Here is a 21,037-nt window from a genome sequence, read left to right as displayed (position 1 = left end):
AACTGATAGTGGCCCTCTCACACAATTGCAAGTGGGAGGGCAAGTGGTACGGATATGGAGCACCCCACTTGCCCTTCAACTTACATATTGTGACAGGGTCACTATCCGACACAAGCTTACGACGGATAGTGGCTCACATTAAGGCTATGTTTGGCAATGCATTTCAGATACCTGATTTGACCAAGCAACCTTATTTGACTAATATTTCAGGTAGTTGTTTTACCTAGTGCTGTTTGGTAAAGTCATTTTAGTCACTGAAATGACTTTTTCAGTCACTGAAATGAAAAAGCTACTCTAGGTAGCTTTTTAAAGTTTCAGTGAAATTTGAAATGTTCTACTTTACATATTTACCCTTTATTTAAATTATTTTATTATAATTATTAATGTCCTTTTATGTCATTTTACAAAAAATCAGTTACCTTTTCAGTTAGTTTTACTAAACACTTTACAATTAATCAGCTACCTTATCAGTTTCTAATTTTCAGCTAGCTTTTGAGGTACCTTTTTATTCCAGTCACCTTATCAGGTTTCAGGTACCTATTCAGGTTTTAGGTACATTTTCAGTCAGTTTTACCAAACAAGTCTAAACTTCTCAAGAAAGTTTTTTTAGAAAAAAATGTTCCTATATTTTTGAGAGAGACTTCCTGTTGTCACTTCAGCTTGTCAGTAGAGACATTCAGTCAGACAATGAACAATTGAACAGCATTTCAAATTTCAACTTTACTCAATTTGAACATCATAGACCATTCTATAAATTCTTCAAATGCCCATTTTTTATACAAATTTCAAAATCCTGCAATTAAATCCCAGAATTCCACCAAATTTCATCTGAAACAAATCCATTAATAATGTCAGTTCATCATTCTACAGAATACCCACTTCCAGAATCTGTAGAAAATTTAATTAATTTGATTTGTGAAGAACAATGTCAACCTAATCCCGACAATCATGCAAGAAGAGAACTTGCTTCACTTGGTGAAGTAATTTCTCTTGAAATTCTTAAACAAATTAGACGGTCTAAAATCACTAAATCTTTTGCGGGGTTTATTGTATATAAGGCTAAGAATTATAGAGCAAATAATAATGGTGGATTTACACAATCTCCTCAAAAAATGAGCACACTTTCTACTCAATTTTCAAGGGTTTCGGCTTCTTGCAGTTCTCAAGGTTGTTGGGTATTTTTGATTTTAGTTATATGTTGGTTTTTTATGATATAATTTGTTTACATTTGAATACAAAAGGTAAACAAATGATTGCGACGGAGGGAGTATTTGTTTGCTCTAATGATTTATTTTTGTGCAGGAAGTAATTCTGTTTCTAGTTCAGGGATTTCTCCTCAGTATGGTATGATTTTTTGCATGTTGATTATGTTTTGTTCTCAAGTTGTAATTTTTAGTATGTCTTACTTGTTATTCCTTGTCCCGATTATTTGTTTACTTATTTTTTATCATGCGTGAGAGGTATTTTAATCAAAGGTGAACAAATGAATGGGACGGAGGAAACTTTTGGTTGAAGAATGCATTTTTTTTCTTTTTTTCTTTTTTGTAGTTAGTGATGAACTATGTTCCTGATCACTAAGTTTCTTGTCAATTTGCTGGGTTCTTTCCCCAAATCTCTCTTTTGATAAAATTTCTCATTTATATTTTGATATTGTCGCTAATTGGAAGTTTGATGTTCATAATTGCATCAGATTGTGAGTACTAGTTGTAGAAACTATGATTATGATCACTGAATAGTACTGAGGTTTCGTATCAAGTTGTGAATGTGACGGCGGGGTATTCCATCAGCTTGAACACGCCCCTTCCATTAAGCATTATTTGACATTTTGTTCTAATTGACTCAAATAGAGAAAGTATGATTTATGTCATTTTGACTCAAATTGATGGGTGAATTATTTGAGAATGAAAGTTTCGACAAATTCTAGTTTTGGCTAATTCAATGAGTATTATTTTGCAATTCATTTGAAAAAGAGTTTGACTTGGGGTTTTATCTTTTCTTGATTGGAAATAGGTATAGAAAATGGGTCACGGTGTAGTCCCCATTTTCTTGCGTTAGAGGGATTTGAATTTAGGAGGCTCTTTCTGATCTTAAGTTACATAGGAAGGTAAGTATCTGCAAATGTACCTTCCATCTCCTTCCTTGACGGATGGGGAGCTATTGAGGTAGGCAAAGACGACTCAGATGGTGACTGTGCAGGAATAAGTTGGAGAAGGTTGCATCAATTGAGGATATCCGGAGTTGGAGAGCACAAGGGGAACACCTTTCGATGGGCGCTTATGAGTCTCTTATTTGGAATAAATTAGGCCAGGACAAGGAACTTGTTAGCAAAGCTGATAGATTTAAGGTGCAACTTTATTCAGATTACTGCAAATGTTAATGCATGATAGTGTAGTTACGTTTTTGTCGTCTATTGTCTTTTACTTCTCCTCCAGCTCTTGTTTTTTGATCAAATATCTCCTCAATGAAGGAGAACCGATGGAAGGATTTTTGTCAACCTCATGATGTACTACTATAGGCTTGAGTTCTAATACTGCTCTAAATTCTCAACCTGTAGTTTGTCATCCTGTCATGTGGCTTCTAGCAAATGCATACATTCGTGCTCTTTAAATTTCGTGTCATTATTATAGAGAATTCTTTAAATTTTGTGATAACAAAGTTGGACAAAATGCACATTTTTTGTCTACGAGTGCCTCTTTGTCTTATTAACACAGGATACGGCTGTTTAGTTCCGACCCCTCCTGATCCTTTAAGGCTAATGGTTGTTGTTGTGTGACCTCATGTATTTCTAGTTCTACATGAATTCGTTGTTATGAGCCTATGAGACCTCATGTATTTCTAACTCTACGTGGATTTGCCAATGCTTGTGATCATAGACAACACTTGCAATGTCTTAATCCATTTTGATTCACTCTCTTGCAGCATCGTGATTGGGATCCTCAAAGGAAAACTCACTACTATCATTGCCATGTTTATTCAGATGAAAGTTATGCTTTTAAGGTTTGTTCTAATTTCTAGAAATTAAGTGTCATAAGTCATGCAACTACTTCACTGTTTTGTTCCTGCATTTGTGTTTATCGAAGCTATAGGTGACAAGTTTCATTTTTAAATCACTGCTGTTAAATCAGTGAGTTTATAGTATGTGGAACTCGAGATATATTACATACTTTGAATGATTGCCACCAGACTTGTCTTCTGTGCATTCCCTCCGTTATGTAGCTTCTGAATTTGCTGTATTCTTTCCACTTATTTGGGGGCTAAGTTGGTCATTTGTATCGTTTTCCACTCTTTCTTTTTCAGGGTCCATATCTAGAGACAACTACCACTTTCCTTCAGAGAGTTCTAAAAGACGAGAATGTTTTAATTGTTAAGTTTGAGGCGGACAGAACAAATGCAAATGGTTCCTCTGAAATGACATACCCCAGGTTCCGTAAAATTGCAGAAGAGGGGATCTTTCTTGGTCCGAGATGCTATCGCTTTTTTGGTCAGTTCATATAAGCCAGTTATGCTGTATGCACCCATAATTATACTTGAATGGGATAAAAGAATGCTGGCAGTTTAGATCACCATAAACATGGCGCCCTCCGTTGCATTTAATTGTTTATATTTTCCTTTTTAGGCAATTACATTATACTGTTTCCGATTCTGTATTTTGGTAAGTTTTTGTGTCAAATTTCTAAAACCCTTACTTTCATCTAAAACACAACCCTTGATTTATAGCAAATGGCTCCTGATGTGTTGATGATCGAAGATAATCTTTCAGATTTTCCCATTACATATAGTCATATATGTGTCAATATGATATGGAATCTTATATATGTTGTCACCCAAACGACTTATTGATCTTATTCCTGTGCAGCTTTTTTCTTAATGCTGTTTACACTGTCCTTTCAAGAGTACTTCCTTAATTCATGGAGTAACTTGTTCGTATTACCTTTTTGTTGTAATCAGCGTTTAAAGATGGGGGGAAAGGAACGAAGAAAAATGATCCAACATCGTGCTCTGTGAAGTGTTATTTTGTTAATATGGATTCATTTTCACAGTTCTATAAAGGAAATCCTAATTCTGTTCAAAAGATGTCCATGCATGCAGCAAGGTGCATCTTTATGCATGTGCACACAGTCTCCAGTCTATCAGCTTATATGGCTAGGTTTGTTATGTTGCACTGTTGTAACTTGTACTGAGTAGCTTGTTATGTTTAAGTTCCTTCTAGCACTTTTTGCTCAGTGGCATGTATAATGTATTGTGCTGCAGGTTCTCACTTATATTGTCAAAGACAATTAAGTTGGATGTAGATTTGAATGACGGTGTGCGTATTGAAGATATTGACGATATAGCATGCAAGGCAATTCTTCTACGTTTACCTTTGTTTATGGTTATCTTTTTTGCTCTGCCACTTTAGCTGGCAATCATCATACCGTTTATTACTACCCTAACTTGTTTCCTGTATATCATATATGCAATAGAATGAAGATGGTTCTTTTGTGTATGGTGAAGATGGGAAACTTCAGATACAGACAGATGGAACGGGTTTCATCTCTGAAGACTTGGCTCAGAGATGCCCTAGAAATTGCTTTAAAGGAAGTTCTGCAAATGGTTCTAACTTTGAGGTATACGCTTATGTGTCAGTCCAGTAAAATGAATTGGCATTTTACTTTGAACTGAGGCTATAGACTTAATAAAGGTATCATATATTAGTGCGGAAGTGCTAGTTTAAGTGATAAAGTCGTTAGTGATGGTATTCACGACATGCGAACTGCAACCTGCCAACGTCAAAATTGCTTGTGTCTGCTTTCTGTCTAGAGAAAACACTGTGTATGAGACCTACAATCTTTCAGCAGTCTGAATATATGGTGGTGTGGGATTTGAACACTAGTCTCCACGGTAGTCCCATGTGAAACAGTGCTTTACAGATGTCAGATATTCTTGAATGTCATCAGATATTCTTGAATTTGTTTATCGGATCATGAACTGGAAGCAATCCATATAATAACCACAATTTTTTCAAATTGTCATTCCAGAGATGTCATGATGATATTAAACTACTAGACAAGTCTTTGGAGCCCAGCCTGTTAAAATGTCGCCAATCAGACCCAGTAAGTGCAGTTGATTTCTTTCTCTGGGTAGTGCTTGCAATACTCTTTTAGGCGTTGTTTGAATACCAACGGTGGAAAAGGATTAAAGGAAGGGGAAGGGGATGGAGAGGTGGGAAAGGGAAGGGAGTTTTCCCTCAAAATCTCCTTCATTTCCCTCTTAAGTCCTACTCCATTTCACCATTTGTTATCCAAACAAGGGATTTTTTTTATCACTCCCTCCCGTTTGCTCCAAAATCCCTCGTCTAATGAAGCACGTAGTGAATATTATATGTTAAGGTTTCTTCTGAAATTTTGCAGCCTTTATTGATCCAATTCCGAATGTTTTGCAATGGACGTGCGGTGAAGGGAACTGTTCTTGTGAATAAAAAGGTATCATGTTAATGATGTGTCTATTGAATGGTAATAGCAATCTCTCGCCATGCGAGATTACTTCGCCTCCTCCAGCATATAAATTAAGTAGCTCTTACTTTGGCTTCATTTGTCATCATTTCTGTGGTGGTTTATGTTCTTTTTGTCCCTTGCAGATAGTTTATGTCTGCGTTTGAACCGGTTTTTTTTAGCAAGCATATGCGAGTTGGTTAGGGCATCTCATTTTCATTTTTTACCACACATGTCTAGGAAAGAATCTTAAATCGTTAACTTTGAACGAGACAAACTAAAATGAAAAATGTGAAGTTGTAAACTATATTTGGGGACAGAGGAAGTTTTTGGAATATGTTTTCATCTATTCTAGATATCATCAATATAGATTTTGTTTTTGTTTTTGTTTTAATTCATGAGTTATACTGAGCATTATTCGCATCTACCTTGCCACATTGACATTACTGTTTGTTCAGTAATGCACATTCCTCAACGTGTTGCCTTGGGTTCCCTTAAAAATACGTATTGCCCATTGTTGTTCGATTGCTGTTTAAAATTAACTATCTAGGAACTCTTGCTTATTGTCTTTGTTATAGCTTCCGGAAAAAACAATCCAGATTCGGCCTTCTATGGTGAAAGTAAAGATTGATCCTCAACTTATTGCTGCTCCAACTGTCAACTCATTTGAAATTGTGACAACCAGGTATCTAACTTATACATGTTTCTTGTTTCTTCTGAAGTTGGTAGCTGGATTAGATATACATGTACATCTGATGAACTTAAGTTGATCAATCATGGATTTTTAGTTTACTATATTTGTTCACTCAATTGTGGAAATCTGCAATTAAAATGATGTGGATTCAAATCAAGATTTTGATGAGTGTTTTATGGACACCAGTAATCGCCCAAAGCAGCCGAATTTTTCAAGATTTTTGATCGCTCTGCTCCATTTTGGAGGTGTTCCTAGAGAATTCTTTACGGATATTCTAGAAGAAGTTATTGTTGATGCTAGAAATTTGCTATCAAATATGCGTGGGGCTCTGCGAGGTAAGTTTTGAAATGTTCTGGGGTTCTCCAGCAGATTCGCAAATCATCTGTCTTATTTGCTTTCAGCTTTTTGTGTGGAAATAACAGCAAGGTTCCGCTTATAGTAGGGTGAGTATAGACTTGCAACCGGGTCGTTGGGTGCAGGTAGCCATATAGGTTAGTTCGTGTCGTGTCATTTCGTATATGCTTGCATTTGGGGTTGATTTGCGTATTTTTGTGCATGTTTATATCGGGTCAGATCCCGCCAATTTTAGTTTTAGGTCATATTCGAGTTATTTTACTTAGTTATGTCACCGTATGCGTCACATTGGGTTGGGTTGGGTTAGTTTCACTCGAGTGTTGAAAACACAAACTGAGTATCTGCTATTGTGTCCTTTAATTATGAAATTGGTTGCTTGAACAATTGCATCAACAATTATGAATTATTTGGATGTTCCGTTTTGGTTTTGGGTGTGGACAGTTGCTCTCATCCATGGAGAAATAGATGACAATTTCACAGTTGCTCGAATGCTTTTGTCGGGAGTTCCTTTAGAAGAGCCTTTTATCCAATGGCGCCTCCAAGTGCTAGCTAAGGAGGAGAAAAAAAGCCTCAAAGAAGGAAGACTTCCAATCAAAGATAGCTTTTATCTTATGGGCACTGCTGACCCAGTTGGCTGTCTCGACGAGAACGAAGTTTGCATTATTCAGTACGCCTTTAAGTCTAGAATCTAAATGAGATTGAGTAGTGATTTTGCTTAGTTTGGTTAATCTGATCAATCTATTGCAGTGACAACGGACAAATATCAGGAGACGTACTTGTGTATAGAAATCCCGGCATCCACTTTGGTGACATCCGGGTTCTCAAAGCTACTCACCAAAAGGCTTTGGAAGACATTGTTGGGAGCTCAAAATACGCGATATTCTTTTCTACTAAAGGAAGAAGGTCCTCAGCTGACCAAATGGCGGGTGGTGATTATGATGGCGACATGTTTTGGGTATCTAGAAATCCAGAGGTTAGCAACTTACGTTTTATGTTATATCCGTTTCCTCCAATCAATATCCATGTTTCATATTCCAAATGGCATATATTTCTCTTCCAGCTTCTCAGCTATTTTAAACCGAGCGAACCCTGGAAATGTACTTGCACTTTGCCGACTGGAATCGTCAAGCAGCCGTCTGACTATTCAGCCGACGAGCTCGAGCATGAGCTATTTAATTTGTTCTTAGTGACACGGTTTCAGCCAAGGTGACTTATTTTCAAGTATCTTTTCATAGTTAACATTCATTTACGAATTCTTACTTACATATCTGATATCGCTTTCTTCTCAGTAAAGCAACAGGCTTGGCAGCTGATAGCTGGCTGAGCTACATGGATCGTCTATTGACCCTGGGACCTGAATGTGATGATGAGAAAAGCATCGTGAAGAAGAAGATGCTCCAGCTGGTTGATATATATTACGACGCTTTAGATGCTCCGAAAAAGGGATTAAAGGTCTATCCTTTTATTTGTTTGTTGTTTATTTATGGTGCAATATCTTAACTAAAAGTAGGTCACTTAAACTCCTTTGCTATAATCTAGGTTACTGTTCCGAAAGAATTGGTTCCCTCAAAATTTCCTCATTATATGGGAAGAGGAGACGCTTTCACTTACAATTCCAAATCCGTCTTGGGAGAAATCTTTGATAGAGCAGATCAAATAAAATTGGAGGAAAAGTTGATCCACGGTACATTTCTTTTTCAATGTTATACTATCACAAATTCTCTCATATGGGACAGTGTAAGATCGTTTCAGAAAGACGCATCCTGTAACAGTTTCACATTTTCTTGATACCTAGTGTGGAAAATACCTAATTTTGAAGATGAAATTCCCGAAGCCCGATTGCAGTCATGGATAGATCATTATAAAACATACAGAGACGAGATGAAAGGGGCGTGTACTTTAGATGGCGAGTTAAAGAATGAAGCTGCAGGAGATGTGATTCAGAAATACAAACAGGTACGTTCATTTTACTCGTACATGTAATCCGTCTGGTTTTGTTGCAAGCTTGGCCATATCTGCACAACTATTTAGCACAACCTTCTGTAATGCTCAGATATTATACGGAGCCGATGATCTTGACAAGAGTCCTCGCTCATGGGCTGATATACGTCTTGATGCTCTAGCACTTTACCATGTCACATATGATTACGCAATAGGAAAAAATATGGCCAAGTACTGCGGATTTGCATGGAAAGTTGCTGGTTCGGCTTTGTTGAAGGCATTCATGGATGACCTAGACGAGAAACCAGTACCTTGTTTATTATCGGTTCAACGACAATTACTCGTATAGAAACCAGGTTGCTAAAAATTATTGTAGAATATCTCATATAACACTAATCTATCTTTTGTATATTCTAATTTATCTCATCTTGTGCAAAAATGTCGTCTCACGGCTAGCTGTAGAATGTAGAAAATTAGTTCTGTTGTAACTTTTGTATAAATAGGCCTCATGTAATCCTCGTCTCCAACTGTGTTGTATCGTCTTATGTATGTGTAGACTAATTGTGCATTTGTAGATTAAAATACTGAGTTATCGATATGTGATCAATGTGATACGGAGATAATTGCTATGTATAATTCTAGTGTGTATTATTTTGTCCGAAAATGTCTTTCACGGGAAAACGAAAACGAAAACTATATTGAGAAATGGAGGACCTGGAAGGAGAGGAATGTAAGAAGAGAATATGATACACTATTACACTATTTGCTTAAGGTTCTAAATTTTTGTTTTTAATAAAATAAATAGTTAAAAAATAATGGCTTCGCCCAGGCTCGAACTGGGGACCTTCAGTGTGTTAGACTGACGTGATAACCAACTACACCACGAAACCAGTGATGTTCATCTATTAGGCGTCAAGTATTATAACCTATAACACCGTTATCTAAAAATTTACGAAACAATTTTAATATACGGATACGATATCGTATATGGTTTTAATTACACGAATTTTTGTATATATTAGAAAACCGTATCGGGTCCGGATTAGCCGAAAAACAAAATCGGGTATACGATTTTTCATATGGTTTTTTTGAAAAGAAATAAAAAAAAATAAAAAAAATTCTCACGGAAAACTAAATTATTTAAACCTAATCATATTAGTTTGTCCACTTTCTTTTTCTCTAATGCATTTGTATATATTGAACTTTTTTTTATTATTTGAACATTTAACCTATTATTAAATTTTAAATTTATGATGTATTGTTTTATTGCCAATGTAGAAAACTAAACAAGAAACCGAAATCCGTATCCGGATAATCGGCTATATACGATTTTGTTCAGCCCTAAAGTTGGTTATCATCTAAACAGGTAGATAATTGGTAAGGTACGGAAATTACGGAAATTTGAAACAATGTGTTGATGGGTAATCTAAAAAGAAAACAAGGAAAAGAAAAGAAAAAAATAATGTCTTCGCCCAGGCTCGAACTGGGGACCTTCAGTGTGTTAGACTGACGTGATAACCAACTACACCACGAAACCAACGTTGTTAATGTAACAGACATTCATCAATTTACTTAGCCAGTGGAATACTGCAAACAATTTAAAAAATCCGACCTATCGGATTCGAACCAGCGACCTAAGGATATCTGTTTGACAACTACAGTCGTCCGCTCTACCAACTGAGCTAATAATTTCATATTTTCTTAATTACCAGTCTGGAAGATACCCAATTTTGAAGATGAAATTCCCGCAACCCGGTTGCATTCATGGAATGATCATTATAGAACATACAGAAACGAAATGGGTGCGGCATGCACTTTAGATGATTCATTAAAGAAGGAAAGTGCAGCATGTGTTATTCATAAATACAAACAGGTACTTGTCATTTTAGATTTTACTCGTATGTTGTATTGTTGTCGCCTGTCGGGCATGTTTTTTTTGCAATCTTTGGCCATTTTATCTGAACAAATTCTGATATACAGAGTAGAATTTTAGAGCGAGTATTCATTTAATAAGTCATGGTGCAAATGGGCATTCAACTATTAATGATCTATTGTTTGACGGTCTTACATGTTTGTCATGCTCAGATATTATATGGAGCCGATGATCTTGACAAGAGCCCTCGGTCATGGGACGATATACGGCTTGATGCTCTAGAACTCTACCGCGTTACATATGACCATGCAATACAAACGGGAAAAGCTAGTTACTGCGGATTTGCTTGGAGAGTTGCTGGTTCGGCTTTGTTGAACGCATTTGTCGATGACCAAAGTGGGAAGCCGGTAACATGTGTATTGTCGGTTCTTCGGCAGTTAGTCATCTAGAAACAAAGTCGCTAAAACAATGGTCTTGATATATTTTTTAGGGCACAATTTTTTTACTCCTGCTCTACATGAAGCATGTGTAGAATGGCATTTTGGTGGCGAGGATGAGGAATTAGAAAATAGCACTCTACTGTCTCATGTTTGTATAATCTCTATTGTACTACCTCAAATGTAAGAAATTAGCACTCTACATTCATGTTTGTATAATGTAATCAATGTTATTAGTGGCTATGTTTATTTGTGGCATCTGTTATTTTGTCCAGTTATTAGCACTCTACGTTGCTTGTAATGCAAAGTGGTAATTAAATTGGAAGATAAAGAAATTTGAAAAGATTAGAACACCATATATATGATCATATATACAGATTACAGAGTATCTGCTTCAAACTCCTGTTTTCCTGAACAAAAAAAATGGCTTCGCCCGGTCTCGAACCGGGGACCTTCAGTGTGTTAGACTGACGTGATAACCAACTACACCACGAAACCAGTGATGTTCATTCATCAGGCGTCAAATACTATATTACTTCTATACCACAGTTATTATCTAAAAATTTACGACACAGTTGTAATATATGGGTAGTTGGGTACAAATGTACAATAGAGTATATGATTTTAATTACACGAATTTATGTATATATGACACGGTTTTTTGAAAACCGTATCGGGTTTGTCAGCCGATTGAAAACCGTATCGGGTCCAGGTCAGTCGAGAAAAAATCAGTTATACGATTTTTTATATGGTTTTTTATGGAAAAAAACAAAAATCTCCCAAAAACTGAATTATTTAAACCTAATCATCTTAGTTTGTTCACTTTTTTTTCTCTAATGCATTGTATATATAATGGATATTGAATTTTTTTATTATTTGAACATTTAACCTATTTTTAAATTAAAATTTAAGTTTTGTTGTATTGTTTTATTGCGAATGTAGAAAACTAAATAATAAACTGAAATCCGTATCCGGATAATCGGATATACGAAATAACTGAATATACGACTAATCGGTTGGTTTCGTATCATCAAATTTGTAATACGGTTTTAAAACCGTATGGATATACGATTATCATCTAAGATTCTAAACAAGTAGATAAATTGGTAAGGTACGGAAATTATGGAAATTTGAAATGACTAATGTGTTGGTGGGTAAAAACTAACAAGAACATCGATCATATATATTCATACGATCATATATTCTTAGGATTCCGTTTTTCTTAAAATAAAAATAAAAAGGAAAAGAGAGAAAAAGAGATAATGGCTTCGCCCATGCTCGAACTGGGGACCGACCTTCAGTGTGTTAGATTGACTTGATGACCAACTACACCACAAAACCAGCGATGTTAAAATAAAAAAAATAAAAAGCAATAGTGGCTTCGCCCAGGCTCGAACTGGGGACCTTCAGTGTGTTAGACTGACGTGATAACCAACTACACCACGAAACCAACGATGTTAGATAACAGACATAAATTTACTTGACCAGTAGAATACGGTAAACGATAAAAAAAAATCCGACCTACCGGATTCGAACCAGTGACCTAAGGATATCTGTTTGACAACTACAGTCCTCCGCTCTACCAACTGAGCTAAGGTCGGTTATTGAATAAATTTAATCCCAATATATTTATATAGTTTAAATAATAGATAAAGGAAAAGAATTATAAACATCTAGCACCATAAAAATTAAAAACAATGAACTTAGTTATAAACGAGCAAAGGCAATTATCATATTCGTAGTAAAGCATATTAGCACAACCACCTTTCGACTCAGCGAAAATTGTTCAAATAAAGTCATTCGGCGATTAGCCGATTATACAAAAGTCAATATTAATTCTTAGCAAAAATAATGTGTAGCATAATATTAAACTATAAACTATTAAATTTTTTATTATGCTATTATTTGAGAATGACTTGACTCATACTATGTATAAACAAAACTATAAAGTTTTGATTACTTTCATGATAAAAAAAAGAGAGAATTTATAAATTGGAATCATTAGCTTTGTGGTATAAAAAATAGTTTTTAAAAAAATACATTTCAGCACACTACTCAATTCTCTTTGATTAATTTTCAGTTTTATTTTTTTTTCCCGAAACAAAATACAATAATGAGAAAAATGAACAATTAATGAGATACCACTATTATTTTGCAGTTCAATTTTACTCGGTTTTCTTGAATAATTTTACAGTTCAATTTTTTTTCTCATCTCAAAATATAATGACGTGAAATATGAAAAATTAGTAAGGTATTAATTAGCATGGTTAAGTAATATAAAAATAAACTCTATAAATATCACGCATTCATTGAGCGAGATCTAAACTAATTATATATACTTGTTTAACAACCTTTCCATGCCAACCCCAATTCATACGCTGAGAAGTTTCCCATTAAAGTTCTTAGCTGTGAAACCCTAATTCCATAAGATTATTAATGTATCCTTTTGGTCACTTTTTTAATCTTGCAATATGATGCAAATTTTAATCAGACATGCCGAACGGCGACCTAAAACCTAAATTAACTCAACTCTATACGATCTGACCTGAAGTTGAACGCAAACACATAATAACCCAAATTCAAACATACTCGATAAAGCAAATCTATATTGAACCCGAGGTGTGACCCGGTTGCCATGTCAAATGGCAAGTACACCCAAACTGCAATAACACACCATCCATCTCCGCAAAACAAACGACAATTCTTAGTGTCTGACATAGACACACTAAATAAACAAAAAACTGGATCCCAAATGTAAGGTAACAACGATGAAAGGTACCCTAAGATTAAAATCTCGAACATCCTCACTTCTTATCTTCCTTCTCGGCCTCAGCAGCTCTCTTAAGTCGAGCACCTTGGTGACGTTTGTTGGTCCTCTCGAGACGAAGCTTGGCATAAGCATTAAATGACTTCAGTTCATTTGTGACCTTGACAAGCTCTATGCTAGGCTGCTCTCTCACAATAGGTAACAACTCGCCGTGAACCTGTGTGGCTGTAGCAAGCTCCTCAGGTGTAGAATCACCAGCCTTAATTTTCTTTGCATTCCTTGGGAAGACAACCAGCTTGGCCTTGTAGGTCTTCAGTCTCTGGACATTAGTTTGTAGGCCTTCCAGTGAGCGGTTTCTACGGCGGTGGTCAACTGCAATGCCAATAGTTGGTGCCTGTTTCTTGGGAATGCCTGCTGCCTGCAACATTATAAAAAAACATTTACATATTTTCGTATAGACACTTAGACTTGAGCGTTGCTATTTCACCCTCCTTTCAACAAGCCCTATCCTTACTTTCCTCCCTCCAAGGTTGGGAGTTGGGTTGGTCACTGAGGATGCAGCAGGGCAGGTTGATGCTCAAGATGTGGGCGTTGTGGTGGTAGCATCAGGGAGACCGATAATGGTGGTCGAGGATGGAAACGATGTAGGTTGGAGAAGCAGAGGGGGGGCAAAGAGGAACCCAGGGTGGAGGAGGGAACTGGGATGAGTCGTCTCATATGGTCTTATGATGTGGGTTGAAGTGGTATACGTCTGTGACACAGTCCTATACTTCATACAAGAAAAACTAAAAAAAAAATAAGGAAAAAAAAAAATCTTCCTAATAGAATGTTGGTATAACATTTGTCACGTAGATAGGTGACTGAGAAACAGAAAAGGGCAGCCTGGTGCACGATGGCGTCCCTGCTAGACTGTGGGAAACAGAAGAAGCTACAAATTAGCTCAGCAGTCACGAGTTATCTAAGAAAATTTATTGATTCTCTCTAAAAATATACTTTCAATAGGTAGAGCCGTGGAGAGTAGAGACACGGATAACAATTTTAATAAAGATACATCACAAATGCGTTGAGCCATTGATCATGTATAATACTAAAATCGAAGTCAAGTCAATAAGAGAAATAGGTTCTACTTAAAATGCATCGAGCCACTGATAATGTATGAATTATGATACTGAAATAAAAAAAAAAAATAAGGTGTGAGTCTGCGAGAGCCTGCACAGAAATTTTACCTTAAGCTCTTCAAGAGAAAATCCTCTGCCAGCCCTGAGTTTCATGTTGTACTTGAGAGTCTGTCCATGAACCACGGGGCGAAGAGGTCCAGCAGTAGGCCTGGGAAAAATCTTGACAGCCTTCTTTTGCCTCGCTGAAATTTTGTTCAGACAATAATTCTTTTGTCAATTTATCCAGTGATACACAAACACCCAGCAATAAAATATCAACAATAAATAAAGGACGAAAATAAATACCAAGACGTCTCCTTGTCTTGCGTGCAGGCTGATTGAACCACGTCCTAACATAATTTTGCCAGTGTTTCTTGAAGTGTGCATTTGGCACAACATTGTTGTGTCGCACCATGACTTACCTGGAAATTAAGCGAACATATAATGTCAGAACAATGCATCACATATTGCATAGTTTGCACTCCAAATGAGCAAAATAAAATTACTACCAACAATAAGCTCAAAGTTGTGATTCGCGACAACCCAACCAAAGAGCCAATAACAAGCATAGTCCATTTTTCACGCGAGGAAACCCACCAATCGTAAATAACCCACCAATTAAATGAGCTATGATTCTCGACAACCCAAAGAAAGAGCCGGTAACAAGCATAGTCCATTTTACACAAAACGAAACCCAACAATCATAACTACCAAAACCTATAAAGACGATGATTAGTTGGGAACTCGGAGAAGCTTGGAGATTTTACTACTCCAACCTCAATTCCTCTGGCTCCCTTCCCTCAAGAAAATTTTGAAACTTTTAAGTCAAAATTTCCGGTATAATAGCTAATCTACCTTACTGTAGACACTCTCTGTCCCAATCATTTATTACGAGATATTCAAAGGTAAACAAATGAATTCGACGGAGGGTAACTAATTTACTAGTTCGCTCCACTAGAACTTTTCGTCCCGAAACTATAAATCTTGGTTCCGCCACTAATTTCCTTCAAAACCAATGTGGCTAACATAAGTCGAAACCCATAAAGCAATCAACTTTCTCAAATCACATCATTTTTGTATACTAATCCAATACAAATCATGTAACCCACAAATCTAAATCATTGAACAAGATGAATGAACTAACATTAAGCTCAAAAAACACACATTTCATCCATGAATAATCTTAACTATCAAACAATTACAAACCCAAAACAAAATTTAGCTTGAAAAATCAACAAAACATTAATAATAAGAGGGATGCTGAAAAAAAAATTGGGGGTTTACCTGGAAAAGGGACAAAGACTTGAGACTGTGTTCCTCAGTTGGTGGGTGATGGAGATGAAGAGCCGGCAAAAATGGGTGTTGTTTTAGGGTTTTAATCTAAAGCTTATGTTTGCAAATTTGGGATTTATTTAGGCCCAATTGAATTTGAAGGGCCCTATTCCAATTTCCAACCATTTTGGTGGTTCGATGGGTCGTTGTTGTATAAGACGGTCTTAATAACAAAATCGATTTATAGCATAAAATTCTTTTTTTTTTGGTACATAAGAGGACAAAGGCTCGATAATAAAAGAAAACTAGATTCTGTGCCCGTGCGTTGCACGGGTTACAAATTTGTCCTTCCTATAATTGTTTAGATCTTTTAATATCATTTTGAATTATACGTAAAAGTTGTATTTCAATCTTATTAATTTGAACACCTTTCAATAAAGTTTCGTTCTTTTCAAAAATTATCTTATTAATTTTATATAAGATTAAGAAGTACGTTTATGTAAGGATTCTAGGAATAGGAATTACAATTTGTTAGAATAAGAGGATAATTACAAATTATTTTAAAGTTTTATCCTTTAAATTTTCACTTTTCAAATTTATAGATAAATTTTTTAATGGAATATAATTTAGTAATTTGTAAATTAAGTTAGTTATCCGTACGTAAAACACCATATAGTTATATTAAATGAAACTTTCATTGAATACTTTGCTTAGATTGTAGTGATGCTAGGGATATAGTTTTATCTTATGTAACCATATTTATCTCCCTTTATATAATATATTAATTAATAATCACATGTCTTTTGATATTGTGTTATTTTAAAATAAAAGTAGTTTAAGATTACTACGTAAATGACTTGGATGCTTAATCCTACGTAAAATATATAAATCCATGCATAAGGTTACTCTTCTAATATCCTATTATTAGATTTATTACTACTATATTTTATTCCTCACTTTTTTAATTGGTATTTATGAGAAGGTCCTTTAACTCTTTTGTATACACACACAATAACAAACGCAAGTTCCTTTCAAATTTTAATTCTACTCAATCACTACACCAGTTCATAGACTATACATTTGAGATAGTACTTCTTATTTTAAAGTTTTTGAGTTCTGATTTAATATAAAGTTTTTGAGCATATTTACTAAAACATTACACTAAAAAAATATAATATTGCTCAAAAACTATATTTATAAATGATAATATGCTCAGAAAAAATGTGTATATGCTCCAAAAGTACAAGGTCTAAGGTACTATCTCAAATGCGTAATCCTTTTTCTATGTCAGATGTAAGTATGTAACATAAGGTAGAATATGATATACATAAAAATACGTAGCATTATAGCATGAAAGTAGTAACTTATTATTTCTTAAGAATTATGCAAACTTTGATAAAAATTCTTATTGAAGTCATTGAAATAGTATAAATCTCCTTTTAATATTATTAATCAACACTATTACTCGATAGTTTATAGATATGTCTAGCCGAAAATTTTCATGAGTGTAAATTTCAAACTTATTTCTTATCATATCTAATTTATGGCGGAGTGAATAATGACGACGTGGTATCACAAGCCGAACGGCAAGGATAACCAATTTTATCTTTCTAATTTAATTATCATGGTGTGAAATGTGAATAATAGAGATTAAATATTTCTTTAATGATTTCGCGTTAACCTTCCACTTTCATACCTTTAACCAATCCAAAACTCTTTTACAAATTGCATTTGAATTATGAGGCCTTTACTAAGTAAGTATTTGTCATTCTATCATACGTAAAAAAAACTAAGAATCGCATAATTAAGTTCAAATCTACCTTAATGACTACAAATAATATGACAAAAAAAATTGATAAAAACGTGAAAGTTAAACTTTGATATTCTAGTTTAGGACCCGTGCAAAATGCACGGACATATATAAATAATATTAATAATTAATTTTAAAATTTTATAGTTACACCCTGGGGTTAATTTTCATGTACAATTTCTAAAGTAAATGATTTATATTACTAAAAAACAACATAATTGAATTGTAAAAAAATGGATTCAAAAGAACAAATTAACATTCAATCTTCTAGGGTAAAGGATTTTCAATACTTAAACTCCATCTATAAATGATCACACTAATTTTTTTATGCTTTGCAAGTGAGGACATCATGTAAGTAACTACCCATCCTTCTATATCAGATCATATTCTTTATTGCACAATGCAATAATGTGGAGTCAAAGGTAAAACCAAAAAAATTGTCATATTGCAATGGATTTTTATTTAGGAATACATGTGATCTTTATACATGTATTTGAAACTATATACAAATTACAAAGTAATACGCAGAATGCAAATGTTATACATTGGTTCAAGTTGTAAACCTAAAGCTACCTACATATAGTGCAAAATTGAACACTACTCCATTACATGCTCAATGGAATCTCCATTGTTGAGGAGAATCAAATTAGCAGCAATCCAACTACGGCAGGACTATATTTTAGACAAACCTTCTTACCAGCTTGTCATCTACAATCTGCATCCAAAATTTCCGAAGTTTATCGTTAGGGTTTGCTTCATGTTACTTACCCTACCAATACGTTTTGTTTTAGTCTTCAGATAAAACTCTTAGCTCTTCCTGATTAAAACATGAAACAAAAAGGGTCTATATATATATATGTATTTGGTTATAGTAAAAGACTTTCCCAATAATAAATAAAATATACTCTTTGACAACATACAACAATCCCATGAATAAACAAAGCCAGCCGAGTATGCTCTCTGTCATCGAATTCATTTGATGCGATTCCATATTGTACCCATGCATCAAGTGTTTGATTCCGAGCCATGCATGCGTTATTGTTGTTAGCTTCATATGAAAACAATGCAAATATGATTAGCTAAGCTCATAAATAATGTTCACGGAGTAAACAAAAAAATAGCAGACAATAATAAACACATAGACTAACCCAACATTAAAGACATAATAACGTGGATGTGCCACAAATGAACAAATTGAATAAAAAAGATAACCGAACTCTAATCTAATACAAAGCATACATTTAACAAAGGATGTGCCACAAATGAACAAATGGTTTAAATCTAGAATCCATAAATTTGTGGAACAATGAGCAAAGAATAAGAAGAATAAGAAAAGAAAACCGGATGGTTTTGAGAATTGACCTAAGATGAAGATACATATATATACACACACCACAATTGTAGAGTTTGATTTAGGATAGATTTAATAATACGGGATCTATATTATATATATCAATTTCATATTAAACTATAACAAAAACTTGATATATTATCTTTTATTTTTCTTGATTTATTCTTTAGGATATAATTTTAGTTTTATTCTTTAGGATATAATTTTAGTTAAAGTGTTCTAGAAAAGTTGGAGACGCTCATAATGCCTGAAAAAAGCCTCTTTTATATATATATATTGATTGATTGATTAACTAGATACTAGACGAGGGAAAGCAACCCTCAAAATTCCTTCACGTAAGATGAAACGAAGGTCATCTGGAGGAGCTTCGAGGAAAGTATGTAGTATTAGTAGACGAATTCTCTCCCTGTTTGCTAGCTAGTTCGTTGCACGATTCGCTTCTCTGAGAAGATGATCGATCATGACTCATATTGATTAGCTCGTTGTATCCTCGAACGAAAGGATGGACGCTATTGATGCTTAGTAATTGATCTTCACGAATAAAATTTACACAAGATAAGTTGTTCATATGTAGGATCAATTTATTGAAACCGAGGGATCTTGCACGCTCTAGGCCCACAACTAGAGCTCTCATCTCGACTCTCATCATGGAGGTACAAACTACAAACGCACAAGAGAAAGTGAAAGCGGAGATGAAGTTACCTGAATCGTCTTTGAATAATTCACCACACCTAGTAGGACTTGGGTTCCCTCTCGAAGCTCCATTGGTATTAAAAAGTAACCAAGCATGAGACGAGGGATGCCAACTTATAAACTGCTCCTCATGTAAAGAGACCGGGTAGGGGATAAAAAGAGAAAATGGGTCGAAAGCTTTCTTTGAAATGTCAAATTGCTGATGAAGAAAACGAGTCAGTTGGATTTTCTTCCGCTCTCCCGAAAACAATATTATTTCGCCATCGTTATTATAGCCACCAACTAGTGGTGGCAAACTTCATAGACCAAGTGAGGAGGCAAGTGACCACCCATTACTTACATTTTTTCAAAATCCAATATAGGAAGGGAGATGTAAGGCACGATTCAAACCAAGGTAGTTTCCCTAGTTGTGTCCAAATAGCACTTGAAATCGGACAATGTTGAAGGAGATGGTGGTCGTAATTTCACCGTTGAAAGATAAATACTTAATTCACCACCTCTCGCTCTTGAGTACTTGGACTTGAAAAGCCATATCAAAATAACTCATGTAGAATTAGAGAGTTTAACATGGGTTACTCTACAATCATCGTAGAGCATCTCAAATGGTTACTTTTAGAGACTTGCTTGCAATTTTTGTAAAATTTCAAGCACGTAGCTTATTATTGGAGAGGGAATAAATAAGAGTTGCTTTCCAGCATTGTAGCTTGGCCAAGCATGTAGCTTGATGCCTTGGTATGAAAAAAAGAAACAGTAAACTTTTTTATTGGAGGAAAATAATATAGTAGGACTCATATAGCTACAAGGTGTTCTAGCTTTTCATTTGAGCGATTTGTAGCTTAAAAAGCAAAGTAGCTTAAAAAATCGACTTAACAAATCAAACTACAATATGTTCTACCCGTCTATTGGAGATGCTCTTATATTCCTAATTTCCTACGTGTGTGATAGCCATTGTTGTTAGAAATTTAGAATCCCGATTCAGATCTAACGACTCTATGATTTTAAGTTCCAAGATGTCATAGTCGATCTCAACCCCAAGTAAAATAATCCCTCTGTCTCACACAATTGTTTACATTTAGAGTTTACTTGGGATCAGAGTAATTATTAAGGGAATAATATAGCTAAAATGAACTAAAAAATGGAGGAAAGAGATGAGGGTTGGAGATAGAAATGGATAGAAATAGGGAAATATAGTGTAAAAGGCTCCATTAAGGGAGTAA

The 21,037-nt window shown here is 35.0% G+C and overlaps 3 protein-coding genes, 1 long non-coding RNA gene and 5 other non-coding genes across 9 annotated transcripts; 2 read left to right on the top strand and 7 right to left on the bottom strand.

The window, feature by feature from the left end:
* Window positions 1-699: 699 nt before the first annotated feature.
* Window positions 700-9,058, top strand: LOC141597273 (putative RNA-dependent RNA polymerase 3). The gene is made up of 20 exons (XM_074417659.1): window positions 700-1,167; window positions 1,303-1,344; window positions 2,011-2,104; window positions 2,197-2,344; window positions 2,920-2,997; window positions 3,298-3,481; window positions 3,949-4,147; window positions 4,252-4,342; window positions 4,464-4,607; window positions 5,019-5,093; window positions 5,391-5,462; window positions 6,050-6,156; window positions 6,352-6,500; window positions 6,961-7,186; window positions 7,267-7,492; window positions 7,580-7,725; window positions 7,809-7,971; window positions 8,059-8,203; window positions 8,315-8,475; window positions 8,573-9,058. Exons 1-20 carry the CDS (start codon window positions 849-851, stop codon window positions 8,807-8,809), a joined length of 3,006 nt encoding a protein of 1,001 aa, XP_074273760.1. The 5' UTR covers window positions 700-848; the 3' UTR covers window positions 8,810-9,058.
* Window positions 9,059-9,276: 218 nt separating this feature from the next.
* On the bottom strand, window positions 9,277-9,350 carry TRNAV-AAC (transfer RNA valine (anticodon AAC)). The gene has a single exon. It is a non-coding gene; the product is annotated as a tRNA-Val (tRNA).
* Window positions 9,351-9,923: 573 nt separating this feature from the next.
* Window positions 9,924-9,997, bottom strand: TRNAV-AAC (transfer RNA valine (anticodon AAC)). Its single transcript has one exon. It is a non-coding gene; the product is annotated as a tRNA-Val (tRNA).
* A 261-nt stretch (window positions 9,998-10,258) lies between these two features.
* LOC141595715 (putative RNA-dependent RNA polymerase 4) lies at window positions 10,259-10,782 on the top strand. Its single transcript, XM_074415680.1, has 3 exons — window positions 10,259-10,333; window positions 10,441-10,458; window positions 10,546-10,782. Exons 1-3 carry the CDS (start codon window positions 10,259-10,261, stop codon window positions 10,780-10,782), a joined length of 330 nt encoding a protein of 109 aa, XP_074271781.1.
* Window positions 10,783-11,194: 412 nt separating this feature from the next.
* On the bottom strand, window positions 11,195-11,268 carry TRNAV-AAC (transfer RNA valine (anticodon AAC)). The gene has a single exon. It is a non-coding gene; the product is annotated as a tRNA-Val (tRNA).
* An 878-nt stretch (window positions 11,269-12,146) lies between these two features.
* On the bottom strand, window positions 12,147-12,220 carry TRNAV-AAC (transfer RNA valine (anticodon AAC)). The gene has a single exon. It is a non-coding gene; the product is annotated as a tRNA-Val (tRNA).
* Window positions 12,221-12,285: 65 nt separating this feature from the next.
* Window positions 12,286-12,371, bottom strand: TRNAY-GUA (transfer RNA tyrosine (anticodon GUA)). The gene is given in 2 exon segments: window positions 12,286-12,321; window positions 12,335-12,371. It is a non-coding gene; the product is annotated as a tRNA-Tyr (tRNA).
* A 985-nt stretch (window positions 12,372-13,356) lies between these two features.
* On the bottom strand, window positions 13,357-16,106 carry LOC141597272 (large ribosomal subunit protein eL13z). The gene is made up of 4 exons (XM_074417658.1): window positions 15,979-16,106; window positions 15,001-15,116; window positions 14,764-14,897; window positions 13,357-13,955 (listed from the first exon to the last, which is right to left on the bottom strand). Exons 2-4 carry the CDS (start codon window positions 15,107-15,109, stop codon window positions 13,575-13,577), a joined length of 624 nt encoding a protein of 207 aa, XP_074273759.1. The 5' UTR covers window positions 15,110-15,116; window positions 15,979-16,106; the 3' UTR covers window positions 13,357-13,574.
* A 2,113-nt stretch (window positions 16,107-18,219) lies between these two features.
* On the bottom strand, window positions 18,220-19,268 carry LOC141595851 (uncharacterized). The gene is made up of 2 exons (XR_012522319.1): window positions 18,697-19,268; window positions 18,220-18,491 (listed from the first exon to the last, which is right to left on the bottom strand). It is a non-coding gene; the product is annotated as an uncharacterized LOC141595851 (long non-coding RNA).
* Between the last annotated feature and the right edge of the window lie 1,769 nt (window positions 19,269-21,037).

This window comes from Silene latifolia, chromosome 8 (assembly GCF_048544455.1).
Source record: "Silene latifolia isolate original U9 population chromosome 8, ASM4854445v1, whole genome shotgun sequence".
Classification (NCBI taxonomy): domain Eukaryota; kingdom Viridiplantae; phylum Streptophyta; class Magnoliopsida; order Caryophyllales; family Caryophyllaceae; genus Silene; species Silene latifolia.
This window is presented reverse-complemented; position numbering and strand designations above follow the sequence as displayed.

Excerpts from the sequence above, each read along its gene's own strand:
- LOC141597273 (XM_074417659.1), top strand. The coding sequence starts at position 849 with ATGTCAGTTCATCATTCTACAGAATACCCACTTCCAGAATCTGTAGAA. Across the intron at positions 2,105-2,196 it reads ATCTTAAGTTACATAGGAAG|GAATAAGTTGGAGAAGGTTG; the intron begins GTAAGTATCTGC and ends GTGACTGTGCAG. Across the intron at positions 7,972-8,058 it reads CTCCGAAAAAGGGATTAAAG|GTTACTGTTCCGAAAGAATT; the intron begins GTCTATCCTTTT and ends GCTATAATCTAG.
- LOC141597272 (XM_074417658.1), bottom strand. The coding sequence starts at position 15,109 with ATGGTGCGACACAACAATGTTGTGCCAAATGCACACTTCAAGAAACAC. Across the intron at positions 14,898-15,000 it reads CAAGACAAGGAGACGTCTTG|CGAGGCAAAAGAAGGCTGTC; the intron begins GTATTTATTTTC and ends ACAAAATTTCAG. Across the intron at positions 13,956-14,763 it reads TTTCTCTTGAAGAGCTTAAG|GCAGCAGGCATTCCCAAGAA; the intron begins GTAAAATTTCTG and ends ATAATGTTGCAG.
- LOC141595715 (XM_074415680.1), top strand. The coding sequence starts at position 10,259 with ATGGGTGCGGCATGCACTTTAGATGATTCATTAAAGAAGGAAAGTGCA.